Below are 19487 nucleotides of genomic sequence, written 5' to 3' on the forward strand. Positions count from 1 at the left end.
TTCTTTTCTGTTTTTTTTCCTTTCCTCCCCATCTTCCCCTTTTCTTTGCCCCCTCCACTCTCCTACCCTCCGCCAGGCCTGGAGTTCCCCTGGGGGCCGAAGCCGTTTGCAGAGGTGGTGGCAGGGCCTCTGCTCCGGAACAACAGGCAGACCACAGACAGCAGCGCTCTGGAGGGACACTACGTGGGAGTGTACTTCTCAGCACACTGGGTGAGTGCGCAGAACAAAGACAAAGAAGCCCCCTGATTTCTCTTTCTCTTTCCAGGCCTCGTATCTCTGTCAAAACACCGATACGTGGGGGGGGAATAGAGGGCAGTGGCAGTGGAGCGCAGCAGGAAGAGGCAGAGCAGTTAGTCAAGACAGATAAGAGAGAGAGGAGCAGGCGGGCGGGCGGAGGCGACCCCATTGTGTCTGTGTGTGTTTACACTACCGCCGGTTAACTCTGCCCGTCCATCCTCTCACCACCACCACCTCTGGACCGCTCTTTAAAGTTGGCATCAGTCACCGCCCACCCCCGCTGACATCATCGCTATTGTCTCTTTCTGTTTTGGACCTGCTGATATCCAGCGAGGGGTCAGGACTCAGTGATGCATGCGAGGCGCTGCAGCGTCCGCAGACTGCTGGTGATGAGATGCAGACTCGCCGAGGCCAGTCAGCGCGGCAGCTGCCAGAGCCGCAGCCTCGGAGACCGGCTCTGCAGAGCGGTGACGCCTGAGCGCTGGCTCCCGCCCCAGACCCACACCAGATTGAATAGGACAAGTCACAAAAGCCATTACTGGATTTTATTTTTCAGTGTTTTTTTTACGCCACATTTCCTCCAATGTAAATCTGCCAGCCATTAAAAGTAATTATGCAAACATGAAATTCCAGCACCTGGCCTTGGCATCCAGGTGCTGTGTATTTTTAACTTTTCCTCCTAAAGTGCCACGGATATGAAATGGCCCACGGCACGGAAACATGACACTTTGCTTTTTCGCTGCAGTATGAGGAGAATGTGTTTTAGGTTTTTTTAATAACCTTCCCACAATTAAACTTCTCTACAAACTTCTTCTGTGGCAAATATCAATAAACAAAGCGCCACATATAGTCAGACGGGGCTGTGACACAACGCTGTTTACTCTGTAATGAGTTTTCAACATAATTTACAGTCTTATCTTCTATGAGCAGCAGGGAGAGAAGCAAATTAATGAGCAGAAAATCGACAGAAGACTTTGTGCTTGTTACTCTCACAGCCATCAGAGCCCCTCTGTGTCGGTGGGATGAGTGTGCAAGTCTGGATCAATAAAAGTGCTTGACACACCGTAATCAATGAATGGGGATGAAATATTGTCTGTATCTAGGTAATTAGAATTGTCGATTTTTATGTATGAGAAACGAAATAACATGCAAGACATTCACAGCCAGGAAGAAATGAAAGCTTATTTTTGGGCACATATTATAAACACTGGTTTATTCTCCTCCTAGAAATCGAAGCAGCGCCTACACAGAAGTATAAACTGGCCTTTACTGTTTCCGTTCACGCTCACTGCTCTTGTAGAATAATTTTCACAGCAGGGAAGCACCACTATAGTTTACCTGCGCTGCTCCAGACAGACCAGGTTAGAGACCAGCTGGTGAACATAATGAAGCATTTAGCAGTTAAAGAGCCAGATGTTTCCCTCGAGGTGGTAGAGGCCAAAACAGAGATAAAAGTGTAAATATATTCCATATTTATTGCTTTTACATTAACCAGCTGGACAGAAAGACGACTCCATATGACGGCTAGTATTGCTCCATATCTCCTGGATATGTAAACAGGTGCTGGTTAAAAAAGTTCATCATATTACAGATGATTGTGTTTACAGCTTGTTTCTGCTGCCACCATGTGGTCAGGACATTGCATGTTAACATTATGGAGCTTTGTAAAATTAATAATATCAATATCTCCAATGATAATGTCACAATGTTTGATGAACCTGTGCTTCAAGCAGTTATATATTTAGACACATGTATTCTATCCACTCTCACCAGACAGAGTTGCTGAACTTTTGGCAAGTGAAGAGTAAAAAATATAACTTCAATTAGATTCCGTGCATAAATAATTTTGCTTGTCTGGTGTGAATAGACAGTTGCAATATGTTCAGAATTTGAAAAGAGGAAAACCATTAAATAGCTGAAAGAGAGAAAACAGAGAGCATGAGATTGACGGGTCTGTTTTCCTTCCTGCTGCCATGACACTGGGATTTCATGTCAGTGCTGCCAGCCATACCACCACTCCCCCTGCCAGGGTGTAGTGTGGCCTCTCCAAACACACACACACATTCAGAAGTGTTCTCAAGCTACTGTATTACAGCAGATTAGTGGTTTTAAGAAGCTTGTTTTGATACCAAACACCAGAGAATTACTAGTTTGTGAAAAAAATGTTGACATGGTGACACAGAGGAAGAGATCTGGGAAATACCCAAACCAGTGGAAGCTGCTGCAGCAACCTGTCGTAATTATGTCACTGCAACTTCTCATTCACTTCCACTTACGTTCTCTGTTTTCATCTCTCTCTCTCTCTCTGACAGTGTCCGCCGTGCCGCAGCTTGACCCGGGTCTTGGTGGAAACGTATCGAGCCGTCAAAGAGATGGGAAAGAAGTTCGAGATCGTGTTTGTGAGCGCTGACAGGTGAGATGCACTGTGGCCAGAACACGAGCGGGATCGTATTTATCCGACGCACACATTTGACGTTTGGGTGTAGGATTTAGTGACATCTAGTGGTGAGGTTGCATGTTGCAGCTGAATACCCGTCACCTCACCCGTCCCTTCCAAACTTGAGACAGAACCTGAGGAAACCTTCAGTTGTCATAAAAACTCAAAAGGTGTGGACGACTGGAAAAAACATGGCGGCCTCCGTAGCTCCAAATGTAAATAAACAGTATTTAAATATAAAGGATCCATTGTAGGGTTTTGTTATACGTTATTTTGTATTCAATTTTTGCCAATAGATCCCTTTCACCTATAAATCTTACACACTGGACCTTTAATTGAGATCACCAGCTCAACGTCTGTCTTGTTGCTATTCCTCTGTTCACGTTTTCCAACCACTCCAGGTCGGAGGAGTCCTTCAAGCAGTACTTCAGCGAGATGCCGTGGTTGGCGGTGCCGTATTCAGATGAGGCTCGAAGATCACGACTCAACAGACTCTACGGGATACAAGGTAAATCACAGCCAACGCCCCCTCATGGATGTTGCCTCAGATATTCAAACTGAAACAAGAGGGGCTCAGTGATGTCACCGCCCTGAAACGATGACACAGCGACTGACAGCTCTCTGTGCCGGGCCGGTGAACAGCGGCACCGATCGCCCTGCAGCCGGGGGAATGTGGGCCAGTTATCACGTTTACTGTCTTGTTCTCTGCTGCAGTGCCGCCCCTCTCTCTGTGCCTCACTCTTTTCTTCTAGTTCCCGCCTCTGTGTGTGTGCAGAGGGCTGTGGATGAAGTTAGCAAGAGCTGGCTCTCTGCCTCTCCTGCTAAGAATGCAAGGAATGCTCCGAGGACGAGTCAACACTGCCCCCCCCCCCCTCCATGTAAAACCCTGCAGTTCATGACGGCCCCCACCTCTGCACTTCAGTCCACATGCGCAGAGAGGATCACAGTGACTCATGCTTTTGTCATACGGCTGTTGATAAGGCCTCAAGACTGTAATCGGTATGAAAATGAGAGCCAACAAGACGGGTGGGCACAGCTGAGGTGAAAGTGGACAGAGCTATAGAGAGATCAGTCACCAGAAAGGCAACAACCGTTCAGAAAAACATCCACACAACAGAGACAATCTCAGTGGGAGAGGGATCGGTCTGCGTCATCGTTCAGGGAAATGACCTCAGCCACCTCCCACACTGTTGCCCACATCCTCCCCTCCTCCCTTTGTCTTCCTCTCACTCCATCCTCACCTCTTGTTTTTTCCCCCTCCTCCCTCTGTAGGTATTCCCACGCTGATTCTGTTGGACGCAGAGGGTCACATGATCACGCGACAGGGCCGCGTGGAGGTGCTGAACGACCCGGAGTGCCGGCTCTTCCCCTGGCACCCCCGGCCCGTGCTGGAGCTCAGCGAGTCCAACGCCGTGCAGCTCCACGAGGGGCCGTGCCTGGTCCTGTTTGTGGGTGAGGAGACTCACAGCTGCTTGTGCATGAATGAGGTGGCATTTACGTTGAATGTCAAGACTCCATGGAAAATTCTTCCAGTGTCGAGAGGTCCCTGGGGTCTTTGGGAAATCTTTCTAGCATTTCCATCTATTGATATGCTAATACAGGTGTGAGGACGCGAAATGCAGTGGGTTTGTGAATAAGACGGAAGAATGATTTAGACGTGAAGGGCACTTGTGAGGTCATTATGACGCAGAACAATACAGCACCTCAGAGGAGAGGTTGCATAGCGATGACCCTTTAAAATCTGAGACCACCCAGACGTCTCTCAAGGTCAAAGCAGATCTGAAAACAAGATGGAGACCTGTACAGTTTCCATTATCTCTTCACTCATCTGATCACCCGTCATCTCACTTCCCTTCCCTTCCATTTCACTCATCTGTGCACTTTTCCTCTCCCAGGTGGCCACTTTTCATAGTTTTAACATCCTCCTTGTGTGTCTCTCTCTCTCTCTCTTTCTCTCTCTCTCTCCCCTTCAGATGCCGAGGAGGAGGGGGAACTGGAGCCGGCCAAGGAGCTGATTCAACCAATAGCAGAGAAGCTCATGGCAAAGTACAAAGACAAGGAGGAGGAGACGCCGCTTCTGTTCTTTGTGGCTGGAGAGGTGAGATAAGACACTCAAGGCCACTCAAGACCGAGTAAAATACCGTTTCACTCGCACTCGCAGAGCTGCCACTGTGGGATGTTTGTTCTACTGCGCCTGGTCATGTGCTTTAATATCACATACCTGCGAACACAGACTACAATGATAAGGTTATTTATCAGCCCTTAAGATTGCTATACATTAACTTGCAATATAAACAAACCCTGAAAGATGACAAACCCTGCATCTGGAAAAAGGTCAGGCGAGAGACTCAACAGTTGAAAAACAAACGTTAGTGCCCTCTAGTGGACAAACACAATACTGATTCCAAAGGATTTTAGTGTGATTAATTTGTATTCAAAGTTAACAATAACACACTGTGAACACTGCAACGACGTGGTGTTGATATAAAGTGTTTGAAAACTGATGAGGATTTATACATCCAGTAAACATTAGCATTTTTCTTTTGGGTGTGGGTGTGGGGAGGGGGGCTCTTTAGTAGCTAAAGGCTCCATTGTGAACACCAGCTAGTCGCTAACTTTGTCTGCTGTTCGATGCTGAGCAGGCAGTGTACAATGGGCCTGACAACCAATATGATCAAGTTTGGATATTGAAGAAGAATAATCTAGATATTTATTTATTAAAAAAAAGCTTTTTCTCTGGACAAACAATATAATGGAAAATTTAAACTCCAAACATATTTTATGCATTTCTACATTTCTTATCAGCCTAAATGTACATTCAAATAAAGATATAAATCATTTAATATGTAATAAACTCATTTTGTAAATCCCAGGTTTGAATGAGCACCCTGGCAACTGTCAGAATTTCCTTATTCTACCCTTCCTTCCTTTATTGGGCCTCTTGAACCTGCCAGAGAGACACTCATCTACTACCCACAATTCATCTGTTTCCCTCCTATAGTAATAGAAGCAGAAGAATTCCTCTCCTCCCTCACACTGGCTCCAAATCCTCCCTCCATCTCCTGCTGTTTCTCCTCCCTCGTCTTCCCTGTGTGGGACAGACTCTGGAGTTTTCATAACTCTTGTTATCTCATGTTGTTCTGACCTTTCTAGAGCTGGTGGAGTAGGCAGCAGCCGCAGCAGCAGAGTCAGACATAATTACGAGATTAGCTGCCTCTTCAGTCCCCTGCTCCCCCCCCAACTTCCCTTCCTTCCATTTCTCTTTGTGTGGGAGGACAGCGCTGGTTTCTCGTCTCACACACCAAAGGCCGTTCTCAGGTTTCCTCTGTGGGCCTGCACGTGCAGCTTCGGTCCAAAGCCCCCCCGCCCGCCCTCATCTCAGCCTCAAAATGTAATTGACATACGCACCAAGAAGAGCTTTTAAGTTTCATGAAAGACGAGTCGACTTGAAAGTGTTTTGTGTTCATCGTCTGTCTGCCAACATGTATCTGACCTGCCATGAATGCACAATGTTGCACTTGTGTTGTGATGGGTTTGCCTGGTTTCCCTCGTGGCACGTGTGCTAAGCCGGATCATTTTGACATCCTTGTCACCCAGGTATAATTTCCTGGCTAGAGCTCAACCGGCTATGAAATCACCAGGTTTCATTTCCAGACTGAGGTCACGGTCAGATATCACTTTCCTGCTTGAGGATCTGGGCTCAGACTCCTGCACCTTGGCCCGGGTTTGGCCCTGGCAGTCGCACGCTCCTTGCCAGGCCAGCTGCTGGGTTCTCTGTGTCCATGAGACGTCAGTATGTTGGCAGTCTCTCAGGGGGATGCCCGGCTGAGCTGACTGACACAGGATCTTCTTACCTTACTGGAAAGAAAAAGGGGCCAGAGTGGTACAGTACAGATTCTTAAATGCAGAATGAAGGATCTTTTGTTCTCTGTGTAGTAGCAGTCGAGTGCAAAGTGAACTCTGGTGCTGTTTCCTCTCTCATAAGAATTTTAACGGACTTTGTGCGGCGAGCAGCAGCTGGGATTCTGCTCTTCAAAGCTTTGTGTGAGTCCCTGAACGGAACGCTTGCTTTGACTTTGGATCATGACGGGTTGCATGAACAGTGCAGCACTTCCTCTCAAGCAAATATAAGTCAAAACACATTGAGCATGTTGAAAGTGTTTGTTCCTGTTATTATTCTCTGTATTTGCCTTGAAAATACATTTGGTCCTCACTGGGGGGGAATCTCTAACTTTGAGATGCATGTAATTTACAATTTGTGCTGATATTCATCGCGTCCAGAGGATGAAACTTAATGACTTCTGACGCTGAGTGACTTCAGAACTGAGATTATTAGTTTAACAATTTAAAAATCCATCTATAGAGAAAAGAATAGGCAACAATTTCGATTCCAGGATCTCAAATATGAACATTTGTGTAATTTGATTTTGTGGGGGTTTTGACTGTTGATTGAACAAATTGAGACGTTTGCAGGATATTTGAAGATGTTGACATAGTCAGGATGATATTTTGATGGACATCTTCCATTGATTTTGGATGTTTTTCAGTTATTAAAGGAAATAATTGGAGGATCATTTGATAATGAATTAATTTCAGACTTATTTACATTTGAGCCTATAAAATATGACCATTCAGGTCTCAGGATGACTTAGGTGATACATTTTCTTCTGCTGTCATCGGGTCAAACCTTTATTTTGTTCAGTACTTTAATGACTAGAATACCTGCAACATGTCATCATGAGTAAATATAAGTAAACTTGTATATTAAGTTGAGGTGGTGAATATTCTTCTTCAACATCAGTATCGAGTAAGTCTGGTGATGCTAATGTTAGTATTCAGCTCAAAGTTAAGTACAGCCTCACAGAGCCAGTAACATCGCGTATCGACTTTAATCTCAATGACTGTGAGTTGACCTTATGATTAAACCTTTAAAAGGAAAATCTGCATTTCATTATTCCTTTTTAACACATTGTTAATATTTAAAAATGTATTCTAGTGGTTGGATCATGTGGAGTTCAGCAGCTTTTCCTGCTCACATAAATAATTCGTGCTTTTTTGGCAGTTTATTCTTATCTTTGGTTGGAAGGTTTTTTTTTTCTACTCTCATGCAACTCAAGAGATGTTCTTTAGTTCTTGTAATCTGCTTAAATCCCACATCTGCACACGAACTGATGAACCGTTAACTGTCGGGAACATCAGAGGCCGGTGGGCAGGTTTGTTATCATCATCAGTTCGGGGCCTTATCAGATGATCAGCGTCTGTGAAATGCCACAGTGCATCAATAATCAGAGAGAGCCTGACATGGCCCAGCAGGTTCCACACGGTAAACACACGCTGAGCCTTATCTCAGCTGAGAGGGCGCTTTACAGCAGAGGGGCCCTTTGTGTGGAAGGAGGGCGGAGGGGGGGCAGCACCTCCGCAGTTTACACAAGCAAGAGAAGTCACACAAAACGAACAGAGAACGAGGCGGAGATTACGTCTCCTCACATCTAGGGTTGCAAAATTCCGGGAATATTCAAAGCTGGAAACTTTCCATGGGAATTAACGGGAATATACGGGAATTAACGGGAATAAACTGGAAATGTTGTGGGTAATTTATACTAACTGCATTTACCTTGTCATATACAGACATAAATATAAACATTTTGTTGTGTCATAGGCTGATTTGAGCCCTGAGGAAACTTTGGGCACCTGACTATATGCTTCTGCATCACTTCTGCGTCATTCTTAACATAGGTCTTTGCACAGTATTTGCTAATGTACACAGCCTTTCCTTCTATATTGGCTGTGGTTAAATGTCTCATCATGAGATAGTGCATGTGGCATTGTTCTGTAGAATAAGGTGAGAAAAAAGTATGTAAAAAAACACTAATGCAATGCCAGAGATATAAATAGTTAGCCAAACAATTGGAATCGTCTGTAATCATATTTTACAATTGATGGATAAATGAATAGAAATAGGCTAGATGAACAGATGAACAATCCTCAATCAGCATGCTAATATATTTTCCCCAGTAATATCATAAAAACTTACCTGACTAGTCCTGCACACTACAGCAGGCCTCAATAGCCCTGCTGTAGAGTGAAGGATGCTGGGAATTATCTGTGCATGTGATGGAAGAATGCACAGTGGAGGGTTGAAATTCAACGTGAAGCGTGTTCTGCATTCCATACATCTTTAAATTAGAGTTCTGAATTATGTTTTTATTGCTCAGCGTTTAATATGCGTAGTTTTTTGTTTTTTTTTCAAAATTCCCGAGCTTAACTTCCCATGGAAAGTTTCCGGAAATTTACCGGAAACTTCTTCGCCCCTTTGCAACCCTACTCACATCGGAGAGGCTGGAAAGGCCACAGGGACAGATTGTCCAATTTCCCCTCTTTGTGTTTTCCATGCACCGTGTGATGATCTGTGATCGACGCTCGGTTTGGCTGCAAGTGAGCATACAGGGGGAAAGGGTTTTATCAGCGAGCAGCGTTGCACCCGTAACAACGTTGTCCTACATCTGTGGGTATTAAGTGATCAATGAATGGTGATTTGCAGCATAATAAAAAAGGCTCAGTTCAGAAGGAAGTCAGCCGCCTGCGAGAGAAAATACCACACACAGCAACTCATCTGTTCCAGCTGTTTGCAGTTTAGCAAAGCGGAGGATCACGTACTTCATCTTGGCCTACGTGTCCTTTTTAGGTAGCAGCCACTGCAGCAGCCAAGATGTTCGATGAAGAGCTGATTGTGTGGGGTTTGATTTATTTAGCAAGAAAAGCTGCAGATTTTTGGATAAAGCGGAAAAGACAGAACAAAGAGGCCCGAGAGGAGGAAGCGCTTGTGTGTTCAGTGTAGCTGGAAATCCATCCCAAGTCGCTGAGTCCCTGACTTTGTTTTGACAAAACTCACACTGGCACATGAATCAGAAACTAACAAGCATGAACATCAGAGTCACCGCCTCTGTGAGAGAGTGCAGCTCTTTGTTGCAGTGCCACCCTCTGGCCCTTTCTTGTTAGTTCTGCTTCCCTCGACATAATCTCTCCCATATGAAAATGGTATTCGGTCTCTGCGAGTCTCGCTCTGAGCCGGCGAGCTGAGCTGAGGGGAAATCAGGTCACGCTGTCATGAGGAACAGCAAATGTCTCCCATGAAAGTAGCTGTGTGCGTGTAATCAGCGAACCGTGTGGCCTGACAAAACACAAACACACGAGATGCGCTAAACTTAGAAAAAGAAATGTGAAAGGAATAATGGATCAGTGTCAGGAAGGGAACGTGGAAACCAGAAGCTCTCACGGCTGAATAATGAAACCTTGCAATTTCTTATTCACTCTCAATAATGAATGAATCCTTGAAGCTCGTTTTTAAAGTTTCTATCTCTGTCCCTGCACGTTATAAAACAAAGGTTCCAACGTATATTAAAGTTCTCCCACGCCAACAACTGAACCCTGTCACTCATAAACCCACTGCTTCTTTTTCAGGGACATTTACAGGGACATATTGTCCATGTTGAAATGATTCTTTTGGTAGTTTTTCCATTGTTGAGCATTACCAATGAAACAAATTGCGATTTGTAATTTATGGGCAGCATAAATATTGATTGTTCAGCGAGCTTTCAAACAGCCGCTGTCACACCATGTGATCTCACGCTTATCACTGTATCATTGCTTCCTCTGTGACCGCAGGATGACATGAGCGACTCCCTGCGGGACTACACTAACCTCCCGGAGGCTGCACCTCTGCTCACCATCCTGGACATGTCGGCCCGCGCCAAGTACGTCCGCGACGTGGAGGAGATCACGCCGGCCGAGGTGGAGCAGTTTGTCAACGACTTCCTGGTTGAAAAGCTCAAACCAGAGCCCATCTGAAGAGGACGTCTGAATATACATGGGGACACACTATATTGGGACTCACTCCATCATCGAACCCTGACCTGTTGCTACGCCCCCTCCCCCCCTCACTCCTCCCCCCCAGCCTCCCACTGTCTCTCTCTCTTCCCCCCCACCCTCCTGACTCTGTCAGACTCTTAGAGAGATGTCTCACTTTTTACTGACATTTTAACATTTTTTTTTAGACATGTTCCCTCTTTTCATGGAGTCCTCTCTTTCTCCTGTGGTGCCTTGCATTGACTTTAGTCCCTACAGTAATATATATATGGAGATTCTGTTGTTTTCTTTTCTTTTGGCCTCAAGAAAAGTATTTGTATTTTTTTTTTCACACTGTAGCGTTTCTAGAGAAAAACAGAGAATTACCCAATGGACCTATTCTTCAGCTGATTCTTTGCTTCCTTATTGTTATGTCTGCAAGATCCTTGTTACTTTTGGTTTTTGAATGATGTTGAGAAAGAAAAATGCATTTTTACAGTTGTGATTCATATGTATGCTTAGTGCAAATGTGCTAAACCTCAGTCGGATGTAGCCGTTAGCCCTCAGGGCCGTATTCTAAACAAACTACAACAGTCTGACAGGTTTCACATAAAGATCACGTTGCTCGTAACAGAACAATGACTGATGTTTTTAAACCCCCAGTGTCTTGTGTGTGTCATGATGTGAGTGAACGTCATCTCTAGCCAGTTGTAAATGGTGGTTCTCATCTCAAAGTCATTACGAGGATTTTCTGTGAAGATCCTGTGATGAAAAGGGCCGGGGGGGTTTCCTGGAGGCACAAAAATGGCATTTTAGAAAAGTGTTGAATGTATAAATCCCTCTTATCTGTTACTTCAGTCACGACTTCTCACACTCCCATTAAAAAATTCACTGCCAAGCACCGAGTTCTGTTCCTGTTATGTTCTATCAATAAAGTTAGCTCTTGGATATTTAAAAATACACATTCACCTCATTTGTTAGAAGTGTTAAAATAATAGTCATGGCCTCAAAGATGCAGGTGTTGCATTTATTATTGCAGATGGTTGTGCAAACATCAGCTGAGTTGGAAACTTTATTTAAACACTTTGTATACAAGTGGAGGGAGTTGTGCATATTTGACGCTGTAGCTGCAAAGACCAACCTGGTGAGTAAATAGACCTGGTTTGTTATGTGCTTTTGAAGTCTTATCCACTTTACAGAAGAAGTCACATTCACCCGCTCAAGCACATATCAAGCCCAAGGACACGTTGAACTGCAGACGGGGGGGTTACAACCAGCGGACGAACCGTTCTACCCCCTGGGCCACAGCCACCTAAACTCAAATCTAATTGTTTTCTTTTATATTCATGCTCAATCGGATCTTTAAATAACGTCATTAATTTAGTTCCAGCCATTAAAAAAAAAGGCTTGAAATAACTTGATGTGAATTCCAAATGAAATCCATGATTGCAATTCAGTGTTTTATTATTAGCAGAGCAGTACGTGGCATGGACACACAATGTAATTTACAGGGAACTTCATGGTAGCTGCCCCTCAGCTTTAGTTTTCCATTTCCTTCCAGATTGGATGAGTTTTAACAGCTGCTTCCTGCCTTCGAACAAAAGGATGCTGGCGGCCATGGCTGAATTCAAGCTGTCCACATCAGGAACCACAGGAATAAAGAGCCTCTGACCTCCGGTTTTCTCAGCCAACTCCAACGCTTCCAGACTCAGACCGTTCGTCTCGCCGCCGATCACGAGAGCAGTGGGACTCTGAGCCCAGCTCTCATGGTACAGCTTGGTGTCCACTTTGGGGAGAGAAAGTCCCTCGTCCTCAGAGTCAGAGTCCGAGTCGTATTCCTCATAGTGCACGTCAGTGTGGCTCCGCCTTGTGCTGACCCAGCCATAGTCTCCTGCTTTCGAGGGTTTGTGGGAGACGTTAGCTTCCAAATCTTCTGTTTCTCTACTCCTGTCAGGGCCACAGCCGCTGTCAGCCACCTGGACAGTCACACGTTTAGGGAGATGATTTTCAACAGCATCCCAGCTCAGATTGGGATAGATGGGAAGACGGAAATGTGCTCCCATTGCTGCTCGCAGAACTTTGGGCTCCCAAGCATCAACACAACCTGTTGGTGGAAAAAGAAATAAACGTGAAAAGAAGTGCTGGCATGTTCTATAGGGGACGTGCACTGAGAACATCCTCTCTCCTACCTTTCGTGAGCAGGACATTATGGCATCCAGCAGCAGCAGCACATCGCAGCATCGTCCCGAGGTTGCCGGGGTCTCGGATGTTATCGCATATCAGGGACAGTGGCACTGAATGGCCTGTATTTGCGAAGTTTAACCTCGATGGGTCCGGAAGAGAAAATATGGCTGCAGAGGAAGAGAATTCCGTCAACAACAACAAAAACAAAGTATCTGAGCTTCAAAATAAACCAACAACATATTTTTGGGGACTCGTACCGATCACCCCCTGTGGAGCCACCACGTCGGACCAGATCTTAATTTCCTGGAACTTGACTTTGACCAGCGTGGCCCTCTTCAGCTTGTCGAGGGGCAGCTCTCGGAGCCGATCCACGGTGCTGAAGAAAACCATCTGCGGGTTGGCACCAGCATCCAGGGCGTCGCAGATCAGACGCCGGCCCTCCAGGAGGATCTTACCCTGGTGCTCTCGAAAGGTCCTGGAACGAGCCACGCTCACCAACCTCCTGCAAAACAGACCAGGGGAGAGACACAGTGTAGTGAGATGGACTGAACGAATTAGAAACCACTATTTTGGAAATATTAGATAGATAGATAGATTAATTTATTCATCCCCGAAGGGAAATTAAGTTGTCATAGCAGCCGGAATATTTGAATACAATAAAATAGAATAAAATAAAAAATATTGAGGTAGAAAGAATAAAAACAGAAACACAAGATAAATAGGAAGATAAGGTGCAGTGGCAAGATGATGGTAATAGTACTGATGACATGATGGTAATGTTATTGTTAGACAGTATATAAAAATAGTACAGTATATAATATAACATAATATATATTTATATATGATAGTAATTATACCAATATAATAGCAGTATATAGTAATAATGGCAGCAACAGTATATATAATAATAATAACATTTACACATGTATAAATATGTGTATATAGACTTATATATACAAAGAGTATGATATAATATGATATATAGTAGAGGTATAAATATAAGTATTTTACTATACAATAGATAATATACTATGAGTGTAAGAATATGTAGACAGAGTGTGCAAAATACAATATTATTGTATAAAATTGATATATAATATCAATTTGATTTATATTAACACATATCACATTTTATGTGAAGTAAGTGTTCCAGTATATGGAGCGGAGTGTTGTACAGGGTACACAGTGCAAGGAGACAGGTATATTTAGTGCAGTTCTGTGATGGTGGCTCTGACAGAGGTAGAGGTTAACTGGGAAAAACTTCTTACTAATATTTGGCGATATTAAGATGATTTACCCAAGAAAAAGAAGTATATTCATGCTGTAGTAGGTTTGCTATCTTGCTTGGTATTTTAATCTAAAACAATAAATCATTACTTTATCACGTGTTTTATGTTATTAGATTTACATTAAAAAAAGGAAACAATTACTGGTTCACCAACCGGACATTTTCCTTTGGTCAATATTGATTTAGATATTGAACAGGTCTGTCATCCTCCATTGTGGAGCCTGGTTCTTGTTTCACAAAATGTATTATTCATTTAACCAAATAGCTTTAGTTTTTCCATGTTCATGTTAATTACAAACAGAAAACATTGGTAAATGTCAGTATTTCATCATAGGAGAAATGGAAGACAACAACCAACAGTTATTTTCATTATCAGAAACGCTGCCACCTCTAATAACTGATTGATTGTTCAGTAATTAAATTGTCCTTCATTATTTCCTGTACCTCAAATTAAATGAATAGTTGAAGTTGACATCTGAGAAGGTACCTGAGATAAATTTTTGGCATTTTTATCACTTATCTGAATGTTTCTCTCAAGAAAGTAAAGTATTGATCAGCTGGTGTGGGAGGTAAACTGGGGGGTCAATGAAGACCCAGTTCATTCCCACACTGCAGCTGTTTCTCTCCTGTTTCCCACCTGATCTGAGGGGATCGTCCTGGGATCACTGGGAGCTGTGGTTTCTGGGAGCTGTGATCACTGGGAGCTGTGATCACTGGGAGTTGTGGTCACTGGGAGCTGTGGTCACTGGGAGCTGTGATCACTGGGAGCTGTGGTCACTGGGAGCTGTGGTCACTGGGAGCTGTGGTCACTGGGAGCTGTGGTCACTGGGAGTTGTGGTCACTGGGAGTTGTGTGCAGATGTCTCACTTACGCCAGTCTCTTGTCTCCAGGAGCAGCTCTCTCGAAGCGGACGTCATCGACCTGGTCCTCACTGACAGACTCTGGAGGTTCGTTCCTCCTGTTCCTGAAGGAGCCTCGGTCCTCATGATGCTCTGCTGCTGCTGTTGCTGTGACCTTCACCTCCTTCTTCTTCTTCTCCACCTCCTTCTTCCCCCTCCTCTCATGCTGATCTTCAACCCGGGGCTGAGGCTTGGTCTTCGGCCCTGGATCCTCCTCGGCGTCGGGGAACAGGACCCGGACCGGTTTCCTCCTCAGCCCGCGGACGTATCGTTTAGAAATCACAGCAGCACCGCAGCCTCGGGTTAGAAAAGAAGTTTGTTCTCTGGAGACAAGAAGCATCACGTTCCTCATGTAGGCTGCCATTTCTCCTTCTTCTTCTCTGAGTGTTTACGACGGCTGGCATCCAGGGTGGCTCGTTACTGCCACCTATAGGCCCGCGTTATATCTTCACCTTAAATCTGTGCTGTCAAGTCGTTGGAAAATATAAATAAAGTTTCATTCACAAATTCAATCACATGACACTGAAACCTAGATTTAGTATGTTTTATTTTGAATTTCTGTATATTTTCAAAGCCCTGAAACTAATGGAAAACAAGGTTTTGTCCTTTTAACTTTGATGAATTAGTTTGTTTGTTTGATTTCAAAGTTGTCGCTACCTTTCATTTACTCATACAGCTGCACCCATCCCTTATTTGTTATATTGTACGTTAATCTCAACGCATTTTGTTTGTTATATTTGAACATTGTTCGATAAATAGTATCAACTTCCTCCCTTGTTCTCTTTCTCCATGTTCTAAAACACTCCTAACATTGTCCAAGGCACTGATATACTGTACACAAAGATAAGTACAAGTACATTCAAGTACAAGTACATTCAAGTACAAGTACATTCAAGTACAAGTACAAGACACATCTGGATTATATATAATTATTTGTTTTCATAAATAAAACAAAATATTCCACAATAATTTAAGTTCTTCTGAACCATCGAATCAGAAGACGACTTCGTGGTTTGCCTCGTTTCTTCAGTCTACCAGAACTGCACCAGTGCAACAACCCATACTTAGCGCCACCTGCTGGGGAATTTTCAATACTATATTTGTACGTATCTACCAATAATCCAGATTCTTGGAGAATGTAGAAACATTTATATTATAACAAACTAGAGTTCACTGCTCCTCCATTTAATATCACCTCCTCGTATTTGCTTCACCTTAAACTGCAGTTGCTCCAACATGTAATCTCGCGATAGAATGTAAAACGATGCTCTGGGTTATACCATTATCCTGAATGGCTAGGGGTGGTATGCTTAGTTATATTACTGTTTTTGTGCTAAATTATCGTGCTCTTTCTCGGCAAGATAAAATAGTTTAATTAACAATGTTAATATTATGATATTATGTACAAGATTTGTTGTTTAAGTTGTAAATCGCTTGTGTTTCTTTATTGGAATTCTACTTTTATCCCAATCGATGGCAGAGAACTCGATCATCCAGGAAGCTTAATCGCACGCTGCACAGGCTCGATCAGCAGCTCAGATATTTATACACATTAACACGTTTAGATTAAAAACATGGCTTCAAGACGAGCGCTGCACTTTGTCTTCAAAGTTGGCGACAGGACCAAAACAGCCACGTTCTACCGAGATGTTCTGGGCATGAAGGTGCGTTTCCCTGGCGACTGGAGCCAGTGATGAACTTTGGAACTGTTGCAAAACAAAGCAGCTGCTCATTACTTGCATCACTGAAACCGATGCAATGAATGTGTTTTATTTATCTATTGTAGGTTTTACGCCATGAGGAGTTTGAAGAAGGCTGCAAAGCAACTTGCAATGGGTGGATATGAGAGAACTTAAACTAACTTTGTACTGAATGCATTATGAAGAGCTGCAGAGATCTTAGTACTGACCCTTCTCTCCTGCATCCACACAGGCCCTACGATGGGAAGTGGAGCAAGACGATGGTTGGCTTCGGTCCAGAGGAGAACCATTTTGTAGCTGAGCTGACCTACAACTATGGGGTGGGAGAGTATCAGCTTGGCACTGACTTCCTGGTGGGTGAGAGTTCATCAAGACACTGCACAGAATGGACATGCCACACAACCCTTGAAAAACATTGATTGTCTTCCATGTGTTTGCTTCAGGGCCTCACTGTGCAGTCGAGCCAAGCTGTGAGCAACGCCAAGCGTCTGGGGTGGCCCCTCACTGAGGTGGGGAAGGCCCTGTATCTGACCCAGGCTCCAGGAGGGTATCACTTCTACTTGCTGGACAAGGAGCAACCTCCTAGTGGTGAGGGATATAATGATAATATACAATAGTAATAATAACCTTTCAAAACCCAGTTGCAAAGTTTTTTACTGCATAAACAAGCAGTTATTATAAGCATGAATCTTGAAGACATAGAGGAGAACACAGATTTGTCTGGTCATTGAGGATTTTTAGGCATTTTATAACAATCATACCTATGTGGTTGATCATATGACCAGTAAGCTTTGATCACTTGTTCCCAGACCCTGTGCTGAAGGTTTGTCTCGGAGTATCCGACCTCCAGAGGTCAACGCACTACTGGACCACGCTCCTAGGAATGAAAGTAATGGACAAGAATGAGGAAAAGAAAACGGTGCTGATGGGATTCGCAGACACTCAAGTGAGTCACATATCAACATTTCTTTAAGAAGAACAGTAAATACACTGTAATGGTTTGTATTGTGTATTTCATATTTGTGTTGATGATGTATTTTAATTTGTATGTTTGTTTTTGTGCAGTGCAAACTAGAGCTTCGTGACATCAGTGGAACGGTGGATCATGGAACAGCGTTTGGGAGAATAGCGTTTTCATGCCCACGGGAGCAAGTAAGATAATGCTACATTAATAAATCTTTGTGTTTGTCAATTCATTCATTGTTATCATTGAAAAAATATAATACATATTATTTAAATACCTCAGCTGCCTGACATTGAAGCCTTGATGAAAAAAGAAAATCAGAAGATTCTCACTCCATTAGTCAGCCTGGACACTCCTGGAAAGGCCACAGTAGAAGTGGTGATCTTGGCTGACCCAGTACGTGCATCACCTGAAACATGCTGCTGTCATCATGGGATCTGAGTCTCAGTAAAAAGATTTCACTGCAAAATGTCTCTTTCAGGACAGTCATGAGATTTGCTTTGTGGGAGATGAGGCGTTCAGACAGCTGTCCACGGTGGACCCCAAAGGAAATGACCTCCTCGACAAGGTTAGCGTTTCTCAAATGTTTTACTTTTCCAGATTTAATATGCAACACACCATTCACAGTGTCTGTGATTGAACTTGTTTCCAGGCGATGGCTGAAGATAAAAGTGACGAGTGGTTTGCCAAGCACAACAGACAGAAAGCTGCAGCGTGAGATGGAGGGCACGGTGCATCGTCGAATGACTCATCAGTTTGTCCGATGAAGAGATGCTGCACCAGGCTCTTGTAGCATGTAACTTATTGTCATGTTAATTTAAGTATCCTGAAGCCAGCAGAATGCTATTTATTTTCCCCAAGACGAATTACATGAGGAGCTATTGCACTGACATTTCAATTAGATGGATAATTTTCTATTAAATATTGTTGCAATCAATAATGCAGAGTGGTGGGCTAAAGCACTTATTTAATGGAACTTAATTTAAAAAATTCTGTTGTTGGATATTATTTTCCCCCTGAACCACTACTTAGTACTTTGATTAGCTGGAGTAATATAACCTGACACCAGTGAGTCGATTAAAAATAATTTTACAAACTAACACATGCCCTTTAATGTTGCCATTGTACTTGTTCCATGTAATTGCAGCTAATGCAATAACCAATGTGAGTTGACAGGTTTTTATACACTGATTCATTCAGTATCGTGCAGCTGCAATGGTTTAGTCATGTGGTTGAGTTTCATTGAATATATGTAAAATCAAATAATGTCACATTTGCTGGAAATAAAGCATTTATCAAACTTTTCATCTTTTGTTTTGATGGTGGATTATGGATTGTGGTGGTGGATGATCGTGGACTATGATTGATGACTCACATACTCCAACATTACCTCAATTCATTTACCACTGCTGCTCCCTTCATCTCTATCAGACATTCTCTTACATACAAACATTTTGAAATTGGACACACTTCTCCATTGTGTTACAAACGGTTTCCTCTAATCAATGTTGTAAGCACTGTTGTGTTATTGATGTGTTCAGTCACACGTGGCATCTGTTGCACATCTGTCCGTGTCCCGGGAGAGAGGGATCCTCACATCTGGTTCTCTCTGAGGTTTCATCAGTTTTTACACCCTCTTGATAGAGATTTGTAGGCTATTTGTAGTTTTTCCTGATTGTTGTTGAGGGTTAAGAACAGAGGCTGTTGCACCTGAGACAAACTGTGATTTGTGAATATGGGCTGCACAAATAAAATCTGATTGACTTGCTGTATTTTCTTATGTGCCTTTATTAACACTGTGTGAGTTTGCTGTGTGTGTGTGTAAGTGTGTGTGTGTATGTGTGTGTGTCTGTGTAAGTGTGTGTGTGTAAGTGTGTCTGTGTGTAAGTGTGTCTGTGTGTGTAAGTGTGTCTGTGTAAGTGTGTGTGTGTGT

At 43.5% G+C, this 19487-nt stretch overlaps 3 protein-coding genes across 3 annotated transcripts in view; 2 read left to right on the top strand and 1 right to left on the bottom strand.

Annotated features, from left to right (window-relative positions):
- nxn (nucleoredoxin) overlaps positions 1-10643 on the top strand; it is a 55461-nt gene extending 44818 nt beyond the window's left edge. The window contains exons 3-8 of the mRNA XM_061072910.1: positions 77-210; positions 2550-2650; positions 3076-3182; positions 3947-4126; positions 4648-4772; positions 10340-10643. Of these exons, the coding sequence (XP_060928893.1) occupies positions 77-210; positions 2550-2650; positions 3076-3182; positions 3947-4126; positions 4648-4772; positions 10340-10522 (830 nt within the window). The 3' untranslated portion in view covers positions 10523-10643. The remainder of the gene's footprint in view (positions 1-76; positions 211-2549; positions 2651-3075; positions 3183-3946; positions 4127-4647; positions 4773-10339) is intronic.
- An 889-nt stretch (positions 10644-11532) lies between these two features.
- Positions 11533-15254, bottom strand: mrm3a (mitochondrial rRNA methyltransferase 3a). Its single transcript, XM_061073532.1, has 4 exons — positions 14863-15254; positions 12961-13205; positions 12709-12870; positions 11533-12623 (listed from the first exon to the last, which is right to left on the bottom strand). Exons 1-4 carry the CDS (start codon positions 15252-15254, stop codon positions 12037-12039), a joined length of 1386 nt encoding a protein of 461 aa, XP_060929515.1. The 3' UTR covers positions 11533-12036.
- A 1137-nt stretch (positions 15255-16391) lies between these two features.
- glod4 (glyoxalase domain containing 4) lies at positions 16392-18859 on the top strand. Its single transcript, XM_061072858.1, has 9 exons — positions 16392-16554; positions 16677-16726; positions 16823-16943; positions 17034-17178; positions 17400-17536; positions 17656-17742; positions 17837-17950; positions 18036-18122; positions 18207-18859. The coding sequence occupies exons 1-9, from the start codon at positions 16465-16467 to the stop codon at positions 18270-18272; spliced, it is 897 nt and encodes a 298-aa protein (XP_060928841.1). The 5' UTR covers positions 16392-16464; the 3' UTR covers positions 18273-18859.
- The last annotated feature ends 628 nt before the right edge of the window (positions 18860-19487 follow it).

Source organism: Limanda limanda, chromosome 6 (genome assembly GCF_963576545.1).
Source record: "Limanda limanda chromosome 6, fLimLim1.1, whole genome shotgun sequence".
In the NCBI taxonomy this organism is placed as follows: Eukaryota; Metazoa; Chordata; class Actinopteri; order Pleuronectiformes; family Pleuronectidae; genus Limanda; species Limanda limanda.

Coding starts and splice junctions, on each gene's coding strand:
- mrm3a (XM_061073532.1), bottom strand. CDS start 15,254: ATGGCAGCCTACATGAGGAACGTGATGCTTCTTGTCTCCAGAGAACAA. Junction 13,206..14,862: donor CCTGGAGACAAGAGACTGGC/GTAAGTGAGACA, acceptor TCTGTTTTGCAG/GAGGTTGGTGAGCGTGGCTC. Junction 12,624..12,708: donor TAATGTCCTGCTCACGAAAG/GTAGGAGAGAGG, acceptor TTCCACCAACAG/GTTGTGTTGATGCTTGGGAG.
- glod4 (XM_061072858.1), top strand. CDS start 16,465: ATGGCTTCAAGACGAGCGCTGCACTTTGTCTTCAAAGTTGGCGACAGG. Junction 16,555..16,676: donor GAGATGTTCTGGGCATGAAG/GTGCGTTTCCCT, acceptor TATCTATTGTAG/GTTTTACGCCATGAGGAGTT. Junction 17,537..17,655: donor TGGGATTCGCAGACACTCAA/GTGAGTCACATA, acceptor GTTTTTGTGCAG/TGCAAACTAGAGCTTCGTGA.